The sequence below is a fragment of the Elephas maximus genome, chromosome 4 (genome assembly GCF_024166365.1).
Source record: "Elephas maximus indicus isolate mEleMax1 chromosome 4, mEleMax1 primary haplotype, whole genome shotgun sequence".
Taxonomy (NCBI): Eukaryota; Metazoa; Chordata; class Mammalia; order Proboscidea; family Elephantidae; genus Elephas; species Elephas maximus.
Genome location: NC_064822.1, coordinates 9,012,634 through 9,039,122, shown reverse-complemented (window position 1 = coordinate 9,039,122; position 26,489 = coordinate 9,012,634). Strand labels below are relative to the sequence as shown.

At 37.1% G+C, this 26,489-nt stretch overlaps 1 protein-coding gene across 2 annotated transcripts in view; it reads left to right on the top strand.

Annotated features, from left to right (window-relative positions):
• The window catches only part of CUL2 (cullin 2), a 131,610-nt gene that overhangs the window by 70,245 nt on the left and 34,876 nt on the right, over window positions 1–26,489 (top strand). For both annotated transcript variants that reach the window (XM_049885023.1, XM_049885022.1), the window contains exons 7-9: window positions 20,307–20,403; window positions 20,498–20,608; window positions 23,579–23,741. In XM_049885023.1, coding sequence (XP_049740980.1) covers window positions 20,307–20,403; window positions 20,498–20,608; window positions 23,579–23,741 — 371 coding nt within the window. The remainder of the gene's footprint in view (window positions 1–20,306; window positions 20,404–20,497; window positions 20,609–23,578; window positions 23,742–26,489) is intronic.

Here is a 26,489-nt window from a genome sequence, read left to right as displayed (position 1 = left end):
GGGCCCTTGTCAAAGATCAGGTGACCATAGGTGGATGGATTTACATCTGGGTTCTCAATTCTGTTCCATTGGCCAATGTAGCTGTATAGTAGGTTCTGAGGTCAGGTAGTGCAAGTCCTCCTACTTTATTCTTCTTCTTAATAGTGCTTTACTTGTCTGGGGCTTCTTCCCTTTCCATATAAAGTTAATGATAAGGTTTCCATCTCTTTAAAGGATGTTATTGGTATTTATATCGGGATTGCATTGTATTTGTAAATTGCTTTGGGTAAAATTGTCATTTTCACAATGTTGAGTCTACCTATCCATGAGCATGGTATGTTTTTCCATTTATCATCATGACTTTTTACTGGTGATGTTAACTTTGATCATCTGATTAATGTATTGTCTTTTCTTTTTAACCTCCATCTGCAGTAGATTTCCATTAATAATTCTGAAAAGCCTTTAAGAATGACAATAAGAAATGATAATTAAATCCTTCTGCCCACATTTTTTTGCTTCAAATAATGAAATTTATTTCTTAAAGAAAAGCAATTAGAAGAAGTAAAATAAGCTTTTAAAATTGATTGAAAATGATAAGTTTTTGAAATACCAGAGTGGCATAATTTGTTCACATTTCTGTGATTTGGCTGCCAAATATTATTCACTTGATTCCAAAAAAATTTTGTCCCCCTGGTAGAAAATCAAGTTACTAAATGAGAATAATAATAATATATGTCTTACATTGTTGTTGTTAGCATGAAATAAGATGCTTTATATAAATATTCAGCACAGTGACTGGGCCACAATAAGTTTTCAGTAAAATCAGCTATGTCCAAGTGAAAAGTTTCTATAATAAATTCCTAAAGCAATCTAATTAGTGTAGGTATCCTGTAAAGCAGGTTCTTAGCAAAGTTTGTCAATCAGCTCAACCTTTTGACACTTGCTAATGGGTGTAATTAATTTTTACTTTATATCAATTGTCTTCATATCTGTAACATATTTATCAGGTTGAAACTGTCTTTCAGTGGATTAAATTATTTACCTTTGGAGATTATGCTGTTTTACTGTTACATGAGTAGTTCTAAACACTTGACACAGTATCCATATATGTATTCAGAAAAATGATTTTCAGTCTGTATAGTCTTTCTCATTCTTTCTTGATTCTTTGCCCCTTACCTTTTTTTTTTTTAAAGCAAACATTGTGAATCGTTGGATTTGTTAAGTATACAGTGAGGAAGGTTGAATCAGATTATATTTGAGGTCCATTTCAGCTCTGAATTTCTGTTTCAGTATATGGTTTTATATGAGGACTGATGAGGTTTATTTAAACAAAAAAGCAAATATTAATACGGTGACGATAAAGCATATAGAAATATCTGTGATACGTGATTTCTGAATTCTTGAGTATTCTTGTTAGAAAACGAGGAGTAGAGAGGAAATACTAAAAAGACTTCAGTGTAAAAACAGGGATATGTCAGCAACCTCTGATAGACCTGATTTTGGTTTGATTTAAGTGCTCACACTTAGTGCTAAAAGTATTTAATGTAACCTAATGTAGTAATGTATCTGTCTTTAGTTATTTAGTGCTATTATAACAGAAATACCACAAGTAGATGGCTTTAAGAAAGAGAAATTTATTCTATCACAGTCTAGGTGGCTAGAAGTCCAAATTCAGGGTGCCAATGCCAGGGAAAGACTTTCTTTCTCTGTCGTCTCTGGGAGAAGGTCCTTGTTGTCAACCTTCCCCTGGTCTAGGAGCTTCTCCATGCAGGGACCCCAGGTCCAAAGGACACACAGGCCCCTGGTTCTTCTTGCTTGGTGGCATGAGGTCCCCTCGTCTCTCTGCTCTCTTCTCTCTTTTATATCTCAAAAGGTATTGACTTAAAATACAACCTAATCTTGTAGATTGAGTCCTGCGGCATTAACATAACTGCCTCTAATCCTGCCTCATTAACATTATAGAGGTGGGATTTACAACACATGGAAAAATCACACCAGATGACAAAATGGTGGGTAATCACACAATACTGAGAATCATGGCCTAACCAAGTTGACACACATTTTGCGGGGACACAGTTCAATCTGTAACAGAATCTTTTTATCATAATGGCCAAGAATTGCTAAAAGACAAGGCACTTATCTTTTTCAGTTCTTAAATACAGTTAGTACATTGTTGCACTTACATATTTAATATTCGTTAGGTATTGCTGCTTTAGCAGTATATTCTGGTTGATGCTTTCATCTGTGTGACCTTGTGCTTCTGAAACACTTGTCCTTATGGCTGAAATGCCTGCTTCCACCACATATTGGTTATCTAACACCAAGATAGCTCTTTTCCTAAAAACTAACAGTTTGGTTTAGATAATTTCTACCTCTGTTAACTTTGTAACTATTCTTTTGTTATTCTTTATCTTACCAAAGTAACATACTTTCTTTCTCTTCCAGGTATGTAGTCTTAGACTTATCAGTGGATGAATTAATTTGGTTGGTACTGGTAGAGTAAAAGATGATTTTCTAATATAACTTTGGTTGTGTGAAGGTTTATTTCATGCAGTACCAACACCTGTATCTCTTTAGGAGTGGCTGTATATAATCATACATAGAATTATGTGATTATTTTCTTACTGTACAAGAAATTCATAGATCATAAACATTCTCCAACCCGCCTAGCCTCTCAGCTAATGTGTTAACCTTCTTTGAAGATTTCAGAAAAAGAAGGGCCACCTCAGCCTTTAAAGAGATAAAGTTATCTGTGAGGCCAATGAAAGATTTTTTATGAAATCAAAGTGTTCTACTAAGTGAAAACACGTAAGGCTCATGAATACTGAAATGCTACGTAAACCATAAACCAGGAGTTTCGTGACTTTCAGAAGAAGTTGTAATTGGGTGGAGTGGGATCTGCAGGGAAGGTTGCAGATAGAAAAACAAACAGCAGTGTACTATAGTGTACTGTATTGTAATGTCATGGGCAGAAAGGGAGGTGCTCTTGGTGTGAAGACCATGCAACTTCTGCTTTTAAGGTACACACTGGGTCCTGGCTTCTTTTTCTTAATTAAATTCTGTAAGGTACTTTTCTTGAATTATGTAAACTATAGGAATAATCCCTTACTTTATGCAATTTGAAAAAAAATGTTTTCATGAAGTACTAAATTTAAAAATGGAATATAGATAGTAGTATTTTTTATTAGTTCGCGTAAGAGAATCAGTGGACTAACTGTAGCCAGTTTAATTTTTGCATGATATCCTTGTGAACTTAATGCACATGAAGTTTAATTGATAATCCAAAAGTAGTGGGTGTTCTTCCTTTACAGGGAAGAAAAAAGCAAGGTAGGTTGTGAATCTGCATATTTTTTCACAGTGCTTACTTGACTAGGAAAGATAAAAGTAACTCTATTCATATAAAAACTTACCTATTACAGTAATATAGTGGAACTTGGATTTTCAAGTATATGCAAAAAGAATTGCTTCGTCACATAAGGATGCTATTGAAAACACTATCTTTTTTATCTTAAGTAGACTCAATATGACTCTTTCAGTAAACTATGCATTTACCTTTCTACTGTTGTGTTCTTCAAACAAAAATAAAAACTAAAAGGAAATTCTTTTTTTTGAATTTGGAACAGTCTATAACAGACTACTATGACTGACTTGCATTTCTCTGACATGTCCATATTTTTGTTGTTCTATTTTTTAATTGTTAAAATAGAGCTATTGAGGAAAAATACAATCTTAGATACAAATAAAATCTAATTTAGGTGTCTTTGTTCTTTTGTATCTCTTAGATTATGAGAGATGTGTTTTAAAATTTTCTAGTCTATTTATAGTTTTTTTTCCTTGTAAATTGTTCATCTTATACACTTTGAGGATATGTTGTTAAGTGTCAGGTTATTATCTTCATGGTTAATTATCTTTATCATAGTAACTATCTTGTGCTCTTTTTTCTTATTCTGTCAGACATTATTATACCAATTTTCTTTTAGACTTAATGGGGTTTTGTTGTTTTGCTTATGTGTGTTATTTAACCTTTTTATTATAAAATAAAATGTAGATACAGAAAGCCATGCAACACAGATGTACAGCTTAGTGAATTGTTATAAAGTGCATGCCCTGGTTACTGTCACCCACGTCAAGAACTAGAACCTTGCCACCTACCCCAGAAACCTCTCTGTGTGCCCCATTTCTTCTCTTTCTCCAAAGGTAACCACTATCTCGACTCTTACAGTAATTGTTTTCTTCTCATTCTTTATGGCTTTATCACCCAAGTATATATCCCTAGCTAGACACTGTAATTTAATCTTGTCCATTTTTTAAAAACTTTTGTATGTCTTTTTAATCAACAGCTCCCCGCACCATCCTCCTTTTTTTTGGTAGTTTATTTTTGGCAAATCCTAACCATTTGACCTTTAGACTTTTCCATGGTCTGGACTTTGCTGATTGTACGTGTGAGATATATTTCAATATGTTCCTCTGTCCTTTAGATTTCCTGCAAATTGGCAGTCTGGTGGCTTACTCAGACTAGGCTTCGATTCCTCCGACAAGACTATGGTCTTCATTCATTCACAATGTCTGATTTTCACTTTTATTTTTTATTTGGTGTTGCTTCTCTTATCAGTTGCCATCCCGTCGGCTCTGACTCATGGCGACCTATGTGTAACAGAATGAAATGTTGCCCAGCTCTGTGCCGTCTTCACTGGTATGTCCAAGCCCATCGTTGTGGCTGTTGTGTCAATCTGTCTCATTGAGGGTTTCCCTCATTTTCGCTGGTCCTCTACTTTACCAACCATGATGTCATTTTTTAGCAATCGGACTTTCCTGTTGACGTACCCAAAGGAAGTGAGCTGAAGTCTCGCTGTCCCCACTTGTAAGGATGATCCTGGTTGTATTTCTTCCAAGACTGATCTGTCCATTCTTCTGGAAGTGCGTGGTATATTCAGTATTCTTCGCCAACACTATAATTTGAATGCATTAATTATTCTTCTGTCTTTCATTGTCCAGCTTTCACATGTGTATGAGGCAGTTGAAAAGACCATGGCTTAAGTCAGCTGCACCTTAGTCATCAAAGTGACATCTTTGCTTTTTTAAACTTTAAGGAGTACTTTTGCAGCAAATTTGCCCAGTGCAATATGTTGTTTGATTTCTCGACTGCTGCTTCCGTAGACGTTGATTGTTGATCAAAGTAGAACGAAGTCATTGACACCTTCAATTTTTTTCTTTTTGATGTTAGCAGCTGTTTATGCTTCCTACTGCGGTTTGTAAAGCTATGACATTTTAATTCTCTCATTTTGTTTCATTTATTACCTGGAATAATTTTATAAAGATAAACTTTTCCTCATCTTCTATTTTGTAAAGTTCATAAAAGAAGCAAGATAAAAGCTTGTTTCTTTCTTTTACCCAGTTCTCAAGATAATAAATTGGTTCCCTGTCATCCTCTGAAGGTGACCAATTAGTTGTTTTTTTTTATTAACTTTTATTGAGCTTCAAGTGAACGTTTACAATTCAAGTCAGTCTGTCACATGTAAGTTTACATACATCTTACTCCGTACTCCCACTTGCTCTCCCCCTAATGAGTCAGCCCTTCCAGTCTCTCCTTTCGTGACAATTTTGCCAGCTTCCCACTCTCTCTATCCTCCCATCCCCCCTCCAGACAGGAGATGCCAACACAGTCTCAAGTGTCCACTTGATATTAGCTCACTCTTCATCAGCATCTCTCTCCCACCCACTGTCCAGTCCCTTTCATGTCTGATGAGTTGTCTTCAGGAATGGTTCCTGTCCTGTGCCAACAGAAGGTTTGGGGACCATGGCAGCCGGGATTCCTCTAGTCTCAGTCAGACCATTAAGTATGGTCTTTTTATGAGAATTTGGCGTCTGCATCCCACTGATCTCCTGCTCCCTCAGGGGGTCTCTGTTGTGCTCCCTGTCAGGGCAGTCATCAATTGTGGCCGGGCACCAACTAGTTCTTCTGGTCTCAGGATGATATTGGTTTCTGGTTCATGTGGCCCTTTCTGTCTCTTGGGCTCTTAGTTGTCGTGTGACCTTGGTGTTCTTCATTCTCCTTCGTTCCAGGTAGGTTGAGACCAATTGATGCATCTTAGATGGCTGCTTGTTAGCATTTAAGACCCCAGACGCCACATTTCAAAGTGGGATGCAGAATGTTTTCATAATAGAATTATTTTGCCAATTGACTTAGAAGTCCCCTTAAACCATGGTCCCCAAAACCCCGCCCTTGCTCCGCTGACCTTTGAAGCATTCATTTTATCCCGGAAACTTCTTTGCTTTTGGTCCAGTCCAATTGAGCTCACCTTCCATGTATTGAGTGTTGTCCTTCCCTTCACCTAAAGCAGTTCTTATGTACTAATTAATCAATAAAAAACCCTCTCCCTCCTTCCCTCCTCCCTCGTAACCACAAAAGTATGTGTTCTTCTCAGTTTTTACTTTTTCTCAAGATCTTATAATAGTGGTCTTATACAATATTTGTCCTTTTGCCTCTGACTAATTTCGCTCAGCATAATGCCTTCCAGGTTCCTCCATGTTATGAAATGTTTCACAGATTCGTCACTGTTCTTTATCGATGCGTAGTATTCCATTGTGTGAATATACCACAATTTATTTACCCATTCATCCGTTGATGGACACCTTGGTTGCTTCCAGCTTTTTGCTATTGTAAACAGAGCTGCAATAAACATGGGTGTGCATATATCTGTTCGTGTGAAGGCTCTTATTTCTCTAGGGTATATTCTGAGGAGTGGGATTTCTGGGTTGTATGGTAGTTCTATTTCTAACTGTTTAAGATAACGCCAGATAGATTTCCAAAGTGGTTGTACCATTTTACATTCCCACCAGCAGTGTATAAGAGTTCCAATCTCTCCTCAACCTCTCCAGCATTTATTATTTTGTGTTTTTTGGATTAATGCCAGCCTTGTTGGAGTGAGATGGAATCTCATCGTGGTTTTAATTTGCATTTTTTTTTAATGGCTAATGATCGAGAGCATTTTCTCATGTATCTGTTAGCTGCCTGAATATCTTCTTTAGTGAAGTGTGTGTTCATATCCTTTGCCCACTTCTTGATTGGGTTGTTTGTCTTTTTGTGGTTGAGTTTTGACAGAATCATGTAGATTTTAGAGATCAGGCGCCGGTCTGAGATGTCATAGCTGAAAATTCTTTCCCAGTCTGTAGGTGGTCTTTTTACTCTTTTGGTGAAGTCTTTAGATGAGCATAGGTGTTTGATTTTTAGGAGCTCCCAGTTATCGGGTTTCTCTTTGTCATTTTTGGTAGTATTTTGTATTCTGTTTATGCCTTGTAGTAGGGCTCCTAAGGTTGTCCCTATTTTTTCTTCCATGATCTTTATCGTTTTAGTCTTTATGTTTAGGTCTTTGATCCACTTGGAGTTAGTTTTTGTGCATGGTGTGAGGTATGGGTCCTGTTTCATTTTTTTTGCAAATGGATATCCAGTTATGCCAGCACCATTTGTTGAAAAGACTATCTTTTCCCCAATTAACTGACACTGGTCCTTTGTCAAATATCAGCTGCTCATATGTGGATGGATTTATATCTGGGTTCTCAATTCTGTTCCATTGGTCTATGTGCCTGTTGCTGTACCAGTACAAGGCTGTTTTTACTACTGTGGCTGTATAATAGGTTCTAAAATCAGGTAGAGTAAGGCCTCCCACTTTCTTCTTTTTCAGTAATGCTTTGCTTATCCGAGGCTTCTTTCCCTTCCATATGAAATTGGTGATTTGTTTCTCTATCACCTTAAAAAATGACATTGGAATTTGGATTGGAAGGGCGTTATATGTATAGATGGCTTTTGGTGTAGAATAGACATTTTTACTATGTTAAGTCTTCCTATCCATGAGCAAGGTATGTTTTTCCACTTAAGTATGTCCTTTTGAATTTCTTGTAGTAGAGCTTTGTAGTTTTCTTTGTATAGGTCTTTTACATCCTTGGTAAGATTTATTCCTAAGTATCTTATCTTCTTGGGGGCTACTGTGAATGGTATTGATTTGGTTATTTCCTCTTCGGTGTTCTTTTTTTTTGAGGTAGAGGAATCCAAGTGATTTTTGTATGTTTATTTTGTATCCTGAAACTCTGCCAAACTCTTCTATTAGTTTCAGTAGTTTTCTGGAGGATTCCTTGGGGTTTTCTGTGTATAAGATCATGTCATCTGCAAATAGAGATAATTTTACTTCCTCCTTGCCAACCTGGATGCCTTTTATTTCATTGTCTAGCCTAATTGCCCTGGCTAGGACTTCTAGCACGATGTTGAATAAGAGCGGTGATAAAGGGCATCCTTGTCTGGTTCCCGTTCTCAAGGGAAATGCTTTCAGGTTCTCTCCATTTAGAGTGATATTGGCTGTTGGCTTTGCATAAATGCCCTTTATTATGTTGAGGAATTTTCCTTCAATTCCTATTTTGGTGAGAGTTTTTATCATAAATGGGTGTTGGACTTTGTCAAATGCCTTTTCTGCATCAATTGATAAGATCATGTGGTTTTTGTCTTTTTTTTTTTATTTATGTGATGGATTACATTAATGGTTTTTCTGATATTAAACCAGCCTTGCATACCTGGTAGAAATCCCACCTGATCGTGGTGAATTATTTTTTTGATATGTTGTTGAATTCTATTGGCTAGAATTTTGTTGAGGATTTTTGCATCTATGTTCATGAGGGATATAGGTCTGTAATTTTCTTTTTTTGTAATGTCTTTACCTGGTTTTGGTATCAGGGAGATGGTGGCTTCATAGAATGAGTTGGGTGGTATTCCGTCATTTTCTATGCTTTGAAATACCTTCAGTAGTAGTGGTGTTATCTCTTTTCTGCAAGTTTGGTAGAACTCTGCAGTGAAGCCATCCGGGCCAGGGCTTTTTTTTGTTGGGAGTTTTTTGATTACCCTTTCAATCTCTTTTTTTTTTTTTTTTTTTATAATAACTTTTATTAAGCTTCAAGTGAACGTTTACAAATCCAATCAGTCTGTCACATATAAGTTTACATACATCTCACTCCCTACTCCCACTTACTCTCCCCGTCTTGAGTCAGCCCTTTCAGTCTCTCCTTTCTTGACAATTTTGCCGGCTTCCCTCTCTCTCTATCCTCCCATCCCCCCTCCAGACAAGAGTTGCCAACACAATCTCAAGTGTACAATTAGCTCACTCTTCATCAGCGTCTCTCTCCCACCCGCTGACCAGTCCCTTTCATGTCTGATGAGTTGTCTTCAGGGATGGTTCCTGTCCTGTGTCAACAGAAGGTCTGGAGAGCATGGCCGCCGGGATTCCTCCAGTCTCAGTCAGACCATTAAGTTTGGTCTTCTTATGAGAATTTGGGGTCTGCATCCCACTGCTCTCCTGCTCCCTCAGGGGTCCTCTGCTGAGCTCCCTGTCAGGGCAGTCATCGATTGTGGCCGGGCACCAACTAGTTCTTCTGGTCTCAGGATGATGTAGGTCTCTTGTTCATGTGGCCCTTTCTGTCTCTTGGGCTCTTAGTTGTCATGTGGGCTTGGTGTTCTTCATTTTCCTTTGCTCCAGGTGGGTTGAGACCAATTGCTGCATCTTAGATGGCTGCTTGTTAGCATTTAAGACCCCAGACGCCACATTTCAAAGTGGGATGCAGAATGATTTCATAATAGAATTATTTTGCCAATTGACTTAGAAGTCCCCGCAAACCATGTTCCCCAGACCCCCGCGCTTGCGCCGCTGAGCTTTGAAGCATTCATTTTATCCCGGAAACTTCTTTGCTTTTGGTCCAGTCCAATTGAGCTGACCTTCCATGTATTGAGTGTTGTCTTTCCCTTCACCTAAAGCAGTTCTTATCTACTGATTAATCAATAAAAAAACCCTCTCCCACCCTCCCTCCCTCCCCCCCTCGTAACCACAAAAGTATGTGTTCTTCTCAGGTTTACTATTTCTCAAGATCTTATAATAGTGGTCTTATACAGTATTTGTCCTTTTGCCTCTGACTCATTTTGCTCAGCATAATGCCTTCCAGGTTCCTCCATGTTATGAAATGTTTCAGAGATTCGTCACTGTTCTTTATCGATGCGTAGTATTCCATTGTGTGAATATACCACAATTTATTTACCCATTTATCCGTTGATGGACACCTTGGTTGCTTCCAACTTTTTGCTATTGTAAACAGAGCTGCAATAAACATGGGTGTGCATATATCTGTTTGTATGAAGGCTCTTGTATCTCTAGGGTATATTCCGAGGAGTGGGATTTCTGGGTTGTATGGTAGTTCTATTTCTAACTGTTTAAGATAACGCCAGATAGATTTCCAAAGTGGTTGTACCATTTTACATTCCCACCAGCAGTGTATGAGAGTTCCAATCTCTCCGCAGCCTCTCCAACATTTATTATTTTGTGTTTTTTGGATTAATGCCAGCCTTGCTGGTGTGAGATGGAATCTCATCGTAGTTTTAATTTGCATTTCTCTAATGGCTAATGATCGAGAGCATTTTCTCATGTATCTGTTGGCTGCCTGAATATCTTCTTTAGAGAAATGTGTGTTCATATCCTTTGCCCACTTCTTGATTGGGTTGTTTGTCTTTTTGTGGTTGAGTTTTGACAGAATCATGTAGATTTTAGAGATCAGGCGCTGGTCTGAGATGTCATAGCTGAAAATTCTTTCCCAATCTGTAGGTGGTCTTTTTACTCTTTTGGTGAAGTCTTTAGATGAGCATAGGTGTTTGATTTTTAGGAGCTCCCAGTTATCGGGTTTCTCTTCATCATTTTTGGTAATGTTTTGTATTCTGTTTATACCTTGTATTAGGGCTCCTAGGGTTGTCCCAATTTTTTCTTCCATGATCTTTATCGTTTTAGTCTTTATGTTTAGGTCTTTGATCCACTTGGAGTTAGTTTTTGTGCATGGTGTGAGGTATGGGTCTTGTTTCATTTTTTTGCAAATGGATATCCAGTTATGCCAGCACCATTTGTTAAAAAGGCTGTCTTTTCCCCAGTTAATTGACACTGGTCCTTTGTCAAATAATCAGCTGCTCATACGTGGATGGATCTATGTCTGGGTTCTCAATTCTGTTCCATTGGTCTATGTGTCTGTTGTTGTACCAATACCAGGCTGTTTTGACTACTGTGGCTGTATAATAGGTTCTGAAGTCAGGTAAGGTGAGGCCTCCCACTTTCTTCTTCTTTTTCAGTAGTGCTTTGCTTATCCGGGGCTTCTTTCCCTTCCATATGAAATTGGTGATTTGTTTCTCTATCCCCTTAAAATATGACATTGGAATTTGGATCGGAAGTGCGTTAAATGTATAGATGGCTTTTGGTAGAATAGACATTTTTACTATGTTAAGTCTTCCTATCCATGAGCAAGGTATGTTTTTCCACTTAAGTATGTCCTTTTGAATTTCTTGTAGTAGAGCTTTGTAGTTTTCTTTGTATAGGTCTTTTACATCCTTGGTAAGATTTATTCCTAAGTATCTTATCTTCTTGGGGGCTACCGTGAATGGTATTGATTTGGTTATTTCCTCTTCGGTGTTCTTTTTGTTGATGTAGAGGAATCCAAGTGATTTTTGTATGTTTATTTTATAACCTGAGACTCTGCCAAACTCTTCTATTAGTTTCAGTAGTTTTCTGGAGGATTCCTTAGGGTTTTCTGTGTATATAATCATGTCATCTGCAAATAGTGATAACTTTACTTCTTCCTTGCCAATCCGGATACCTTTTATTTCTTTGTCTAGCCTGATTGCCCTGGCTAAGACTTCCAACACGATGTTGAATAAGAGCGGTGATAAAGGGCATCCTTGTCTGGTTCCCGTTCTCAAGGGAAATGCTTTCAGGTTCTCTCCATTTAGAGTGATATTGGCTGTTGGCTTTGCATAGATGCCCTTTATTATGTTGAGGAATTTTCCTTCAATTCCTATTTTGGTAAGAGTTTTTATCATAAATGGGTGTTGGACTTTGTCAAATGCCTTTTCTGCATCAATTGATAAGATCATGTGGTTTTTGTCTTTTGTTTTATTTATGTGATGGATTACATTAATGGTTTTTCTGATATTAAACCAGCCTTGCATACCTGGTATAAATCCCACTTGATCAGGGTGAATTATTTTTTTGATGTGTTGTTGGATTCTATTGGCTAGAATTTTGTTGAGGATTTTTGCATCAATGTTCATGAGGGATATAGGTCTATAATTTTCTTTTTTTGTAATGTCTTTACCTGGTTTTGGTATCAGGGAGATGGTGGCTTCATAGAATGAGTTGGGTAGTATTCCGTCATTTTCTATGCTTTGGAATACCTTTAGTAGTAGTGGTGTTAACTCTTCTCTGAAAATTTGGTAGAACTCTGCAGTGAAGCCGTCCGGGCCAGGACTTTTTTTTGTTGGGAGTTTTTTGATTACCGTTTCAATCTCTTTTTTTGTTATGGGTCTATTTAGTTGTTCTGCTTCTGAATGTGTTAGTTTAGGTAGGTAGTGTTTTTCAAGGAATTCATCCATTTCTTCTAGGTTTTCAAATTTGTTAGAGTACAATTTTTCATAATAATCTGAAATGATTCTTTTAATTTCATTTGGTTCTGTTGTGATGTGGTCCTTCTCATTTCTTATTCGGGTTATTTGTTTCCTTTCCTGTATTTCTTTAGTCAGTCTAGCCAATGGTTTATCAATTTTGTTAATTTTTTCAAAGAACCAGCTTTTGGCTTTGTTAATTCTTTCAATTGTTTTTCTGTTCTCTAATTCATTTAGTTCAGCTCTAATTTTTATTACTTGTTTTCTTCTGGTGCCTGATGGATTCTTTTGTTGCTCACTTTCTATTTGTTCAAGTTGTAGCGACAGTTCTCTGATTTTGGCTCTTTCTTCTTTTTGTATGTGTGCATTTATCGATATAAATTGGCCTCTGAGCACTGCTTTTGCTGTGTCCCAGAGGTTTTGATAGGAAGTATTTTCATTCTCGTTGCATTCTATGAATTTTCTTATTCCCTCCTTAATGTCTTCTATAACCCAGTCTTTTTTCAGGAGGGTATTGTTCAGTTTCCAAGTATTTGATTTCTTTTCCCTAGTTTTTCTGTTATTGATCTCTAGTTTTATTGCCTTGTGGTCTGAGAAGATGCTTTGTAATATTTTGATGTTTTGGATTCTGCAAAGCTTTGTTTTATGACCTAATATGTGGTCTATTCTAGAGAATGTTCCATGTGCGCTAGAAAAAAAAGTATACTTTGCAGCAGTTGGGTGGAGAGTTCTGTATAAGTCAATGAGGTCAAGTTGGTTGATTGTTGTAATTAGGTCTTCCGTGTCTCTATTGAGCTTCTTACTGGAAGTCCTGTCCTTCTCCGAAAGTGGTGTGTTGAAGTCTCTTACTATAATTGTGGAGGTGTCTATCTCACTTTTCAATTCTGTTAAAATTTGGTTTATGTATCTTGCAGCCCTGTCATTGGGTGCATCAATATTTAATATGGTTATGTCTTCCTGGTCAATTGTCCCTTTTATCATTATGTAGTGTCCTTCTTTATCCTTTGTGGTGGATTTAAGTCTAAAGTCTATTTTGTCAGAAATTAATATTGCTACTCCTCTTCTTTTTTGCTTATTGTTTGCTTGATATATTTTTTTCCATCCTTTGAGTTTTAGTTTGTTTGTGTCTCTAAGTCTAAGGTGTGTCTCTTGTAGGCAGCATATAGATGGATCGTGTTTCTTTATCCAGTCCGTGACTCTCTGTCTCTTTATTGGTGCATTTAGTCCATTTACATTCAGCGTAATTATAGATAAATAAGTGTTTAGTGTTGTCATTTTGATGCCTTTTTATGTGTGTTGTTGACAATTTCATTTTTCCACTTACTTTTTTGTGCTGAGATGTTTTTCTTAGTAAATTGTGGGATCCTCATTTTCGTAGTGTTTGACTTTATGTTTGTTGAGTTGTTACGTTTTTCTTGGCTTTTATCTTGAGTTATGGAGTTGTCATATCTCTTTGTGGTTACCTTATTATTTGCCCCTATTTTTCTAAGTAAAAACCTAACTTGTATTGTTCTATATCGCCTTGTATCACTCTCCATATGGCAGTTCTATGCCTCCTGTGTTTAGTCCCTCTTTTTGATTATTGTGATCTTTTACATATTCACTTCCATGATTCCCTGTTATGAGTTTTTTTTTTTTTTAAATTAATCTTAATTTGTGTTTGTGATTTCCCTATTTGAGTTGATATCAGGATGTTCTGTTTTGTGACCTTGTGTTGTGCCGGTATCTGATATTATTGGTTTTCTGACCAAACAATATCCTTTAGTATTTGTTGTAGCTTTGGTTTGGTTTTTGCAAATTCTCTAAACTTGTGTTTATCTGTAAATATCTTAATTTCGCCTTCATATTTCAGAGAGAGTTTTGCCGGATATATGATCCTCGGCTGGCAGTTCTTCTCCTTCAGTGCTCTGTATATGTCGTCCCATTCCCTTCTTGCCTGCATGGTTTCTGCTGAGTAGTCTGAACTTATTCTTATTGATTCTCCCTTGAAGGAAACCTTTCTTTTCTCCCTGGCTGCTTTTACAATTTTCTCTTTATCTTTGGTTTTGGCAAGTTTGATGATAATATGTCTTGGTGTTTTTCTTTTTGGATCAATCTTAAATGGGGTTCGAGGAGCATCTTGGATAGATATCCTTTCGTCTTTCATGATGTCAGGGAAGTTTTCTGTCAGGAGTTCTTCAACTATTTTCTCTGTGTTTTCTGTCCCCCCTCCCTGTTCTGGGACTCCAATCACACGCAAGTTATCCTTCTTGATAGAGTCCCAAATGATTCTTAGGGTTTCTTCATTTTTTTTAATTCTTTTATCTGATTTTTTTTCAGCTATGTTGGTGTTAATGCCCTGGTCCTCCAGATGTCCCAGTCTGCATTCTAATTGCTTGAGTCTGCTCCTCTGACTTCCTATTGCGTTGTCTAATTCTGTAATTTTATTGTTAATTTTTTGGATTTCTGAATGCTGTCTCTCTATGGATTCTTGCAACTTACTAATTTTTCCACTATGTTCTTGAATAATCTTTTTGAGTTCTTCAACAGTTTTATCAGTGTGTTCCTTGGCTTTTTCTGCAGTGTGACTTATTTAGTTTCTGATGTCTTGAAGCATTCTGTAAATTAGTTTTTTATATTCTGTATCTGATAATTCCAGGATTGTATCTTCATTTGGGAAAGATTTTGATTCTTTTGTTTGGGGGGTTGTAGACGCTGTCATGGTCTGCTTCTTTATGTGGTTTGATATGGACTGCTGTCTCCGAGCCATCACTGGGAAACTAGTTTTTCCAGAAAATCCGCTGACTTGGACGCTGGCTCCAGGCTCTGAAAACAATCGCTGCTTCCCCGTATTTGTTCGTTTTCCGTCTCTAAATCTGTGTTTGTTGTTCAGGGTTCGTAGATTGTTATGTATGTGATCGAGTCACTTGTTTTTCCGAGTCTTTATTGCAAGAGGGATCCAAGGTAGCGTCTACCTAGTCTGCCATCTTGGCCCCGCCTCTCCAATTAGTTTTTTTTTTTTTTTTAATATCTGATGAACTCATAGACTTAACGTATTTGATCGGTTTCTAGTCATTTTAAGTCTGACTTTATTAAAGCTTAAATTGCCTCCCTCTGGCTAATTGGTGCCAGAGTCTTTTTGACACGACCCTACTCATCTTTGGTAGCTTTCCTGCTCTCTGGTATGTCAGGATGTTCCAAACTTACCTTGTGCAGTTTGTTTCCCAGATGTGGTATCAACTGCTCGGTGAAAAACTTAGTACTAAAAGCAAATCATACACAAATGCATCCTTAAAACCTTTTAATATTCCCATCTTTTCCTGAATCTCACTCCCCTGCATACAGATAATCCCTGTTATCACGTAGTTAGCTGCCTCTCCCAACCTTTTCCTGTCAGTTTTCATGTCTACAGAGTTTCCTTACTTTTAGTATATAGCTTTTTTCTTTTCTGTTTTTGAAAAACGTAAGTAATATTTATTATACTTATTGTTAATTCTTTTTCTTTATTCAGTGGTGTATCTTGACAGTTTTTCTATGTTAGCACCTAAAGATCTACCTAATTGTTTTTGAAATTGCTACATAATAGGTGTGGTTCTGCTTCATTTTGTTAAAATCTTCTAGTGACGGACATTGGGTTGTTTCCAGTTTTTCTATTAATACATCTTTGCTTTAGAAACCATGTTATATGTGTCTGTTGTGCCCATATGTAGATGTTTATTTGCGGTCATAGAGTGTGTGCATTTAGAATTTTGCCCATTTGCCTTCTAAAATGTCCGTACTTTTACAATCAGGGCATGAAAATACCTGTTTCTCTGTGTACTGATGAATACTTGATATTATCAAACTAAGAATTTTGCCCATCTGAGGGTGAAAAGTGTCCCTGATTTCCCAGATCCTCTCTGCGGTGGGGATTGGGAAGCCTGTGAGGTACTATCAGGTAGGGTGCAGCAGTCGTCTTCTGGGTTTGGAGGCTTCTCGTTCTTCCTGGGGCACCTCCTCCACTCAGGCACCATACTTGGGGCTCCAGCATGGACACAACGCTGTTGCTTGTTGCCTGGCTCCAGAGACCTCAGGATCATTTATGGTTGTTGTCCCAGATGCCCTGATGTTGTCACCCTCTGCGCACCCTCCAGCTTTCAGTACATGCTGCTTCTCACCTGTCTTCCTTCACTCTCTTCCCACGCCTGATTGGTAGCCGTTCTTGCTTTGTGCAATTTTGTCTGTAGTTTTTTCTGCTCTACCCTGTCTGGTTTTCATCTTGGTTCAATCTCTGCAAGTCCAAGGCTGTGACTACAGTGGAGTATTAAAAAGCATTCTTCTTGTTATTTCTCAGATTTAGAGTGGGAGCAAGCGGTTGTGTTTAGTTTGCTGGAAACCTGTTCTTATTTCAAACATGGGGTAAATGAAGGTTACACTAAGAGATTACTTTGCCCATACCAGTATCAGGACTTCTGAGAATTCCTTAGCCTACCGTTTAATGACCGTTACAGACCTGGTGGTATCTGAGTTAAATGCTCAGTTAGTTGGCTTTAAAATCCTTGATTTTAAAATCACAGTCAGTTAGTGCTTTTTTGATCTCTTAGCTTTATTCATCTATCTGATAGTTGAAAATGCTTCCATTTGGTGCCTATCCATATTTAAAATACTAGCTAATGTGTATTGAGTATTTACTCATATAGTAGGCACTGTGCTAGGTGCTTTCTTGGATTATGCTTAATCTTTACCACTCCTGCCTGAAGGAAGTACTGTTTTTATCCCCACTTCACAGAAAAGGAAATCTCTAAGTACTAAGAGGTTAAGTGACTGCCCAAGGTGACATATGAATGCAGCCAGAACTCAAGGCCAGGCAGCCTGACTCCAGAGTCCTGCTGGGCTGAACTACGGCTATTAGTCCCCGTCATTCCACCTGAGTGGTTTCATTCCCTTGATAATTTTAGTGCATTTGCATGGGCATTTTCCACATAGTTTCTGTTAAGACTAAATAAAATAATCAGCCACGTTTCTAAATACTCTTCAAATTCTTTCCTCAAGGTTATTCTCTGGGAACTACTTATTCTTAGATGAGACCATAGCTTATTCAGTGTTTTTGTAAATTACTTAGCATTATTGTACAGTTTGCTTTCATTATCTATAAGCCTGATAGAATACAGGATGTATGTAATGGTTTTGCATGGTGCTTTTTTATACAGTTATAAAAATACATGGTGATTTTAAAGATTGTATAATTATGCCTAACAGGTCCTGAATTCAGATGCTGTTATTCTTAGTTGTTAGGTACCATTGAGTAAGTGCCGACTCATAGTGACCCTGTGTACAACAGGACGAAACACTGCCTGGTCCTGTGTGCCATCCTCACTGTCGCTGTTGTGCTTGAGCCTGCCAATCTGTCTTTCACCAAGTGTCTTCATACTTTTACTATGTATGATGTCCATCTCCAGGGACTGGTCCCTCCTGATAACACGTCCAAAGTATGTGAGACAAAGTCTTGCCATCCTTGCTTCTAAGGAACATTCTGACTGTACTTCTTCCGAGACAGATTTGTTTGTTCTTCTGGCAGTCCGTGGTATATTCAGTATTCTTCGCCAACACCACAATTCAAAGGCATCAATTCTTCTTCAGTCTTCCTTATTCATTGTCCATCTTTTGCATGTATTTGAGGAGATTGAAAACACCATGGTTTGGGTCAGGCACACCGTAATCCTTAGTGTGACATCTTTGTTTTTTAACACAGCAAATTTTTTTTTGCAGCAGATTTGCTCAGTGCAGTGTATTGTTTGCTTTCCTGACTACTGCTTCCATGGGCGTTGATTGTAGATTCAAGTAAAATGAAATCCTTGACAACTTCAGTATTTTTTCTCTGTTTATCGTCAATTGCTTATTGGTCCAGTTGTGAGGATTTTTGTTTTCTTCATCTTGAGGTGTAACCCACACTGAAGGCTGTTGTCTTTGATCTTCATCAGTAAGTGCTTCAAGTCCTCTTCACTTTCAGCAAGCAAGATTGTGTCATCTGTATATTGCAGGTTGTTAAAGAGTCTTCCTCCAATCCTGATGCCGCATTCTCCTTCATGTTATTCTTACAGGGAAGACAATTTAGTTATTAAGCAGTAGGAAATATCACTGTTTTTCTAGGCAGTGCTGTACTAGATTCCAGTTTGTAGGGGTCTTTTGAGATCATAAGCAAATGGTTGGAGTCCTAAGAATAGTAGGAGTAGAAGTTTTCCTGGCACAGAGTGAGGAAAGTACAATTTGTTCATGAAAAGAATTTTAGGTAACCTCATTTTCCAGATACTCAGGTAGTTCTCATTCTTAATTGACTTTCCATTTGGTCTGGATAAAGTTTAAAGGAAAAAAAAGGCAGTGTGTTCCAAGTAGATTAGATAGGGTAGCTCATTCTTTACCAGATTAGCTCGTGCTTGAGAAGGAACCAGTAGAAGGTGAGCAGGGGAAGGAGCTCACTGTGTGTGACCTTGTATGAACTCATTTTTCTTATTAATATCAAGGGGTAGAGTTTGTATTTAAGACTCTGACTGACAAAATTACTGTAGCCATACTAATTCATGTACAAAATATCCAGATAATTAAAGGGACAATGAAAGAGGAATCGAGGGATGCAGAGACAGGGAGGGACACTAACACATGAAGTCATTGCCTCAGCGCTTTTCTTAAAGTTATATGTTTACAACAGCTTTATATCCTAATATAAATAACAAGAGGCTTTCACTGGGGCATGATGATGACATATTTTGTGTGGCTCTCTTTATGAAATAATTTAAAATATTTTTTGAAAGTAGAATCGAAGATCACCAGTAGCAAGGTAAACCTTTGACCTCATAATGGTTTAATTTGAACATCAGTAATGGAGTCAGAAATTCCCAACCAAGGGCTAAAATGTTTTACTGTGGCTTTATAAACTTTTTTTTTTTTTAAGTTCACTTCCCTGTTCTATAGCTTAGAAAAGCTAATATTCACCTACATTTCATATTTGATTGTTCAGACTGGCATCACAGTAGTGCCATTGAGTGGGAACTTGTCAAATGTCACATAGATTATTGAGATGATTTTAAAACCCTTTGTAATTGTAATCAAACCAAAAAAAAAAAAAAAAATCCTGTTGCCATTGAGTAGATTCCGACTCATAGCAATGCTATAGTACAGAGTAGAACTGCCCCATAGGGGTTCCAGGGAGCCGCTGGTGGATTCGAATGCTGACCTTTTGGTTAGCAGCTGCAGTACTTAACCACTGTACCACCAGGGTTCCTGTGATTATAGAGGGATATAGAAATATTAAAACCTTTATCTCACTAAATCTCCAAACAGGGAAATACCGTTGTGCTTGAATGGAAAGCATCTCAGCTTCTCCAGCAGGTCTCTTAGGAAAACAGCAGCTACCAGTGATATATAGGGTGATACAATGAGTGATACATTATATGGGATGATATAGTATAGCACAGTGAGTGATACATTATATGGGATGTACCTTTGAGGAATGTGTGCCATCAAATTACTGTAGACATATCTGTAATGCCTCAAATACCAACATTCTCAGACCACACCCTGTAATAATAGAGCTTGTGACACCAGCCTTTAGGCCTTGACACTTGATAGGCTCATATCTACTTTACTAAAATTAAAGAAGTATCATCCCAGTATTGACATTGTATTTTTAATTTTATAATAAAAGTTTTTCTTTAATTGAAAATGGCATCTAATGTATTAACTACCATAAATATTGTTGTGATATGAAAAAAATTGTTTTTAAGCATCATGCATGCATTTACTTTTCAAATGCTTTATAATTTGATGAGATCAATGGAATTAGCAGCCATGTTTTGACATACTTTGGTGAATTTCAGTAGATGTTTGCATTCTCAAGAATATTTTTTGTTACACCTTGTTCTAGTGATCGTGGTGGAGAAGACCCGAACCAGAAAGTAATCCATGGGGTTATTAACTCCTTTGTTCATGTTGAACAGTATAAGAAAAAATTCCCCTTAAAGGTAAAAAGCCTCTTTGAAAGCATACATAATCAGACCTTTAATTTCTTAAATTTGCTTGTAGTTTTTTAAATGTAATTTTAATTGACTTATTTAGTTTTATCAGGAAATCTTTGAGTCTCCATTTCTGACTGAAACAGGAGAGTATTACAAACAAGAAGCTTCAAACTTATTACAAGAATCAAACTGCTCACAGTATATGGAAAAGGTAAGAAATAAGACATATTATATTAAACACACCTATTTTTATTGTATATGAGGCAAGATTTTACTTGACATGAATTTTCCTAGTTAATATATTTTTGGGGGTGGGAAATGTCCTATTTTACCATGACTGAGTTATAATTAATGTACAACACCTTGGTAAGTCATTCCTCTTGCTGTAGCATTTTTCATGATGAAAAGTGCTATTCCAGTTTTCCTCATGGTTGATGCTTTTTGATAAATCCTGATGCTAGGGGTTTGCTTGACTTTAATTAATTTTATTATTTATTTGCAAAATGGTAAACTGGATTTTGTGCTTAGTATGTGTTTAGGCAATAGGATGATAGGTGCAGAAGGTAGGTATTTGGGTTTTTTTTTGTTTTTGGAGAAATAAGGGGAAATGTAATAATTCTGCATACTTGGATAGGTCACTGTTTGTCCCTTAAGTTCTTGGAAGGCTAAGAAAAACCTCTGTAACAATTTTTAATTAATTATTAAAGCAACACTTATTATTATATTTAAAATTCCATATATATTTTCTTAGTATTAAAAGAATAGTCGTATTATAAATTCAATCCTCATACAAGATATGTGAGAATTTTTAACCAGATTGTATTGCAAGCATTTTAGTAATGAGTGATTTTCGCTAGTTAAACCAAATGGAATAGCTGTACAACATAGGTCAAGAAACATCAGAATTTACTGATAACACTGTTACATGTTGGAGAAAGCCATCATCCAGGAGTCAGAAGTTGTTTGTTCATACTTGTGCCGCTAATTAACTCTGGGACCTTGAACAAGTCTTCTAGGCCTTTTTTCCTCCAACTATTCCGTTCAGGTTATACTAAGTAGTTCTTAGCTTTTAGCCCTTTTGCATCTTAGACTCTTTTCAAAGGCTCTAGATGTAGTCTTAAAATACAGACAGTGTGATACATGTGCACCCTGTTATATCCGGCTTTAAGGAGCCCTGGTGGCACAGTGGTTCAAATGCTCAGCTGCTAACCAAAAGGTCATTGGTTTAAATCCACCAGCCACTGCGCAGGGAAGAGGACCTGGCAAACTGTTCCTGTAAAGATCACAGCCCAGGAATCCCTATGGGACAGTTCTGCCCTGTCACACAGGGTCGCTACGAGTCAAAATAGACCTGATGGCACACAACAACAATAACAACATATCTTGCTTTAAAATAGAGGACACTGAAATTCAATTATGTTTGGAAAATAATGTTTATATAAGTAGATCATTTCAGGAAATAATGGTGAACCTTAATCACTTTAGCGGAGTCGTGGTGGTTCAGTGGGAAAGAGCTTGGCTGCTAGCCAAAAGGTCAGCAGTTTAGATCTACCAGCTGCTTCTTGGAAACAAACCCTGTGAGACAGTTCTACTCTGTCCTATAGGATCGCTATGAGTTGGAATCCACTTGCTGGCAATATGTTAATAGCTTCAAGTGCTAAGATCCTAGGATTTGATTTGATCTCTATACATTTAATTAGTTAATAGACTAATTAGTTTAGCTTCCCTATTTTCTTTCTGTAATTTTTCTCTAGTTTTGTCATTTTTTCTCTGGCTACCAGTAGTTTTATAGCTATTTGGAGCCCTGCACTGGGGCATCCCCAACCCTGTCTGTCCAAGTTAGCATTTTTTCCCCCATCTTCCCTCACCTCCTTCAGGCCCATACTCTTAGTTCCTCTTGCATTTAGTTAACGTGTCAAGCTGATTAAAGCTACTTACGGAATGCTATACATGATTAATAGGCTTAATCCTTTTAAGTGCTATTTTTATTTTAAAAGAAAAACTTGTTAACCAAAATGACATATGGTGAACACCTTTTTAATCTAGGCACCTTCATGCCTGCTCTTAGTTTCTATGACTTTACCCTGCATTCCTGCCTCCAGAGAGTAGCCGTCTTTCTCCTGTCTTTAGCCTCATTTTCATCAAAAGGTTTTTTGAGAAGTACACAGGAGTGATGTGTAATTTACCCTTGCTTTATATGTTCCCTCTCTTGATGCCCGGGCAGACACAGCAGTACTCTCAAAAGCTGAAATACATGTAGTTCCCTGGGGCCAGTTAAGGTCAGAAGCCCCAGTTATGTACCTTCACGTTACAGAGTATTTTCTTAGTCTACTTATATTTCATCAAAGTACCTGTGCTGTGCTAGCGTAATTTTCGTTGCATCAATGTTGTAGTTTTGTTTTGATGTAGAAATTAGTTAATTCTTAATATCTAGTTCTTGTTAATCAGTGTAGTATTTGTAGCTCAGTGCTTTTTATATAGGATAAGCTTTAGTAAAGGTCTGCTTGATTCAGTTGATGTAAATTATTCTCTAGTTTGATATTTAAATATTCACATACAGGTAGTCCCTGACTTACGACGGGGTTTTGTTCTGACACTCTGATGTAAGTCAAATACCTCCCTTTTTTTTCTTAGTTTTCATTATTGCCATAGCCTGCTCTGTGGCGTTGTTTTGCACAGTAAATCATAACGTTGACCATCTGAGAGTGAACACCTGAGAATGATACCATCACCAAGTTATGTGATGCAACACTGCATGTAGTACGTATTACTAATGATAAGATGTGCAAAGAAAAAAAGACGGTAACAAGTGCAGCTCGTTGTAACTTGAATACGTTGTAAGTCAGGGACTACCTGTAGTGGCCACCCATTGTGGCTTTTAATAATGTGTACCTAGTTTTCCTATTGCATACTGGGTTTTTTACACAGTAGAAAGATTGGGGTCTATAAATGAAGACAAAATGCAGACCATTTAACTTTAGCTCTTGTTCGTAAGATTATGGTGATGTGTAGGTGACAGCTAGTAGCTTAAATAAACATTTTAAATGATGTCTGGAATGTGGGTTTAAATTGGCTATATAACCCTTATTTGTTACCTTTACTATGTTTAATTGAGCCATTACAATATGACTATCTAATTTACTGATTAGTAGTTCACAACTATAAGATTATATTTCTGTAGGTTCTAGGTAGATTAAAAGATGAAGAAATTCGATGTCGAAAATACTTACATCCAAGTTCATATACTAAAGTGATTCATGAATGTCAGCAACGAATGGTAGCAGACCACTTACAATTCTTACATGCAGAATGTCATAATATCATCCGACAAGAGAAAAAAAATGGTAAGTGATACTAAGCATAAATGTGAATAGAAATTAACTTATAAACCCATCTTTTAGATTAGCTCTCACTGCTTTAGATTCAAAACATATTTTAGTAATGGTCTTTAAAATCTTTGATATGCATTTTGCAGATTAGCAATAGTGTATTTTGAATGACTGTTTTGGAAAAGTATATTTTGAAGTGAAAAGAAAAACTGGGAAAATGTTTATGCACATTTTTATATCACAAGAGCTAATTTTCTTAACACATTAAGAGTTCTTAATAGTAGGAAAAAGGGCAAAAGATATGAAAAGGAAGTATGAACAGATTTTTAAATATATGAAGAGATACTCAACCTCACTCATAATAGGAGAAATACAAAATAAAATTAAATACTGATATACCAGCCACAAACAGTGAAAAAGGTGCAATTTTTTTAGAAGAAGAGAAAACGGCATTATCAAATGGGGAATAAATATGACGAGATGTGCCAGACCTACATAGAAAACTAAACATTATTAAAAACAACATTGATTTATAGATCTTGGACAATGTAATGAAAACCCAAGAATTTTCTTTTTTTTAAATTGTGAAAACTATAGTCTTGCCCTAAGAATAGCCAAGACAATCTTGCTGAATATGATGGGAAGACATACTTTACAGGATAGCAAGACTTATAAATCATGATAATGAAGACAGTGAGACACTGGTGTATGCATAGACCAGACCAGTGGCATGAAATAGAACGCTTGATTTAAGTCCTTGGAGGCACCGCAGAGCAATAGGTGAAAGATAGTCTTTTCAACATAATGCTGAGTCAATTGGATATCCATTTGGAAAAAAGGAAATTAGATGTGTACCTCAGACACCACACACAGAATTGATACATGGTGGGTTTTCGATCTAAATGTAAGGGGTAAAACAATAACACTATTCCAGAAGATAATAGAGGAGAGTATCTTCATGACCTGGGGGTAGGGAAAGATATTTTAAATAGGACATAAAAAGCACTACCCACAAAGAAAAGATAGGACTACATTAAAGTTAAAAGCTTTGTATCATCAAAAGACCATCAAGAGAGTGAAAAGACAGTTGTAGGGTAGGATATTGGCAACAATGGAAAAAGGTTTATATTCAAAATGCAAAATGATCAAGAAACTTGAACAGGCACTACTGAATAGAAGATACCCAGATGGCTAATGAACATATAAAAAGGTACTCAATCTCATTAAAATAGGAAATATAAATCAAAACCACATTAACATATCAATATATATTCACTCTTTTAATATAAAATTTAAAAAGCTAAAAATAGTGTTGGCAAGCATATAGACTAGTGGAAACTTGTTATACACTGAGGTGGGAGTTAAATTGATGCAACCACCTTGAAAAACTATTTGCTACTGAAGCTAATATATACATATCTTGTTGTTGTTGGTAGGTGCCATAGACTTGGTTCTAACTCACAGGAACCCTATGTACAACAAAACGAGACACTACCTGGTCCTGCGTCATCCTCACAATCATTGTTACACTTGAGCCCATTGTTGTAGCCGCTGTGTCAGTCCATCTCATCATGGGTCTTCATCTTTTTGCTGACCCTCTACCAAGCATGATATCCTTCTTCAGGAACTCGTCCTTCCTGATAGCATGTCCAAAGTATGTGAGACGAAGCCTTGCCATCCTTGGCTTCTATGGAGCATCCTGGCTGTACTTGTTCTAAGACAGATTTGTTCATTCTTCTGGTAGCCCATGGTATATTCAGTATCCTTTGCCAACACCATAATTCAGAGGCATCGGTTCTTCTTCAGTCTTCCTTATTCATCGTCCAGCTTTTGCATACATATGAGGTGATTGAAAATACCATCGCTTGGTATTTTCACACATTTTGGGTTGGGCACACGTCAGCCCTCAAAGTGATGTCTTTGCTTTTGAACACTTTAAAGAGGTCTTTTGCAGCAGATTTGTCCAATGCAGTATATCATTTGATTTCTTGACTGCAGTTTCCATGGGCATTTATTGTGAATCTAAGTAAAATGAAATCCTTGGCAATTTCATTATTTTGTTTATCATGATGTTGCTTATTGGTCCAGTTGTAAGGATTTTTGTTTTCTTTATGTTGAGGTGTAATCCGTACTAAAGGCTGTAGTCCGATCTTCATCAGTAAGTGGTTCAAGTCCTCTTCACTTTCAGCAAGCAAGGTTGTGTCATGCGCATATTGCAGGTTGTTAATGAATCTTCCTCAAATCCGGACGCCACATTCTTCTTCATATAGTCTGGCTTCGCGGATTATTTGCTCAGCATACAGATTAAATACATATGGTGAAAGGATCCCATCCGGACACACACCTTTCCTAACTTTAAACCATGCAGTATCTCCTTGATCTATGTACAGGTTCCTCATGAGCACAATTAAGCATTCTGGAATTCCCATTCTTCATAATATTATCCATAATTTGTTATGATCCACATAGCCAAAACTGATCTGTCATTAGCAGTGATATCCCTTGTTCCACATTCTCTTCTGAATCCGCTTGAACCTCTGGTCATTCCCTGTTGATGTACTGCTGCAAACGCTTTGAATGTTCTACAGCAAAATTTCACTTGTCTGTTATATATTAATGATATTGTTTGATAACAATACCCACTGGTGTTGAGTCGATCCCAGCTTATAGCGACCCTGTAAGACAGAGTAGAACTGCCCGATAGAGTTTCCAAGGAGCACCTGCGGATTTGAACTGCTGACCTCCTGGTTAGCAGCCATAGCA